General features: G+C 61.5%; 1 protein-coding gene across 1 annotated transcript in view; it reads right to left on the bottom strand.

The window, feature by feature from the left end:
* Positions 1-769: 769 nt before the first annotated feature.
* The window catches only part of ZBTB17 (zinc finger and BTB domain containing 17), a 6,323-nt gene continuing 5,423 nt past the window's right edge, over positions 770-1,669 (bottom strand). The window contains exons 12-14 of the mRNA XM_007459325.1: positions 1,443-1,652; positions 1,234-1,323; positions 770-1,152 (exon numbers count right to left, since the gene is read on the bottom strand). Coding sequence (XP_007459387.1) covers positions 869-1,152; positions 1,234-1,323; positions 1,443-1,652 — 584 coding nt within the window. The 3' untranslated portion in view covers positions 770-868. The remainder of the gene's footprint in view (positions 1,153-1,233; positions 1,324-1,442; positions 1,653-1,669) is intronic.

Genomic DNA, 1,669 nt, shown 5'->3' with positions numbered 1-1,669 from the left:
AGACGGCATCTCACGTCTCCCTGCTGACAGGTAAGAATGAGCTGCTTCACAGTCCGCATTGCTGCTCCTGGTTTAAGCAGTGCTGCCGTCTCCCACCTCCCCATCACAGCTCCTGGCTGCTCATTCCTGTCCCTCCAGGCTCTCAGCCTTGTAGAGACGCCACTGATGCAGAGCAAGTAAACGTTCTCAAAAGATGACACTGGCTTGGCCCTGATCTTGTGGCCAGGGTTTTACCGTGAAGCAAGCGTGGAGCTCTCCCTCTTCCCTAGGCCCAACAGAAGCAGGCCTGCGGCCTGTTGGGTCTGGTGCTCTGCCTACCTTGCTATTCTGGCTGAATGGGCCCCCGAGCTGGGCTCTGTACGGGCGGCCTGGATCCTGGTAAGCAGTTGTGGCCAAGCCCTGTGGGCCTAGCTCCCAACACAAGGGCGCAGGGTCACAGCCGTGGCTCCACAGCGGGGAGAGGTGGAGAGGGAAGGTCCGATCCTCACGCCGAGCCGACGAGAAGCCTCCAAAGAGGCGGCCAGATGGGGCTCGTGGAGCCGCAGTTTCTCTGGCCTGAGTGTGCTGCCCACACCCCAACTCAGGCAAAGCAACCAGCTTGATTCTAGATGGGTCCCAGGGCTCCAGTCCCATTCTGCAAAGGGACAGCCTGGCTTCCCCCACAAGCAGGTCTCTGCCAACTGGTCGCTGGGTGGAGCAACCCTTCCCCGGCATCAGCCACAGCTGCCAGCTCCCCACCCCAGCCCCACAGGGAGCTATAGGCAGCGTTAGAAAATAATCAGATTTATTCTCTCTAGGGAATGGGCTCACCCCTCTCAGTTCTAGGGTGCCGTCCAACCTTAAATAAACAGGAGGAGGGGGTGCCTGCTCACTCAGCAGATGGTGGACATTCAGGGGCTGTGGGAGGTGTCTCTGCCAGGGCCGGCTGCCCATCAGCCCCATCCCGAGGGCGGAAGACCAGCTCCCCAGCCTGCAGCACCTGCCCGGCCGGCCACGTGCTGCCTGGCCCGTACTGCTGGTAGAAGTCCGCATCCGTCTGGAACATGACCAGTGCCTGGGCCGTGTGGATCCGCACGTGCTGGGCCAGGCTGTTGGCATCGAGGAACTTATCTCCACAGGAGTCACAGGCGTAGAGGATGTGAGTGTTGGGATCTGTGGGAGTGGGGCTGCAGTTAGGACAGGAAGGGCCCCTGCCTGGGTCCAGCAGCTTTTCCCCCAGGTGGCCCCTCTCACCTTCTTCCTGCACTTGCTTCACAGCTTTGCTGATCTCGGCTTTAAGTACTTCTGTCTCATCTGCGGTCACCGCCGCCCCCACTGGCACCACTGTGGGCGGCATCGGCAGGGCCTGAGACCAGACTCACCTGCCCCTTTGCTGCCACCCCAGAGGCAACCCCTGCTGTGACCACCCCCTGCTGCCCTGGGAGCTGAGTGACGGTCCGCACCTGTGAGCTGAGTGACGGCCGTTGCCGCCAGTGCCTCAGTGGCCAGCGTGACCATGTCATCGACGGTGACCACGCTGACCTCACCGCCCTCCTCTGGCTCCAGGATTTTGATGCCTGCCTTGCCCTGGTGCACAGTCTTCACATGGGAACGAAGGTTGTCCACCCGGTTGAAGCCGCGACCGCACTTGTCACACAGGTAAGGCTTCTCTCCTGGGGGGGGAGGCAAG

Source organism: Lipotes vexillifer, unplaced genomic scaffold (genome assembly GCF_000442215.2).
Source record: "Lipotes vexillifer unplaced genomic scaffold, Lipotes_vexillifer_v1.1 scaffold496, whole genome shotgun sequence".
In the NCBI taxonomy this organism is placed as follows: Eukaryota; Metazoa; Chordata; class Mammalia; order Artiodactyla; family Lipotidae; genus Lipotes; species Lipotes vexillifer.
The sequence above is the reverse complement of the archived record's forward strand: the minus strand, read 5'-3'. Positions and strand labels throughout refer to the sequence as shown.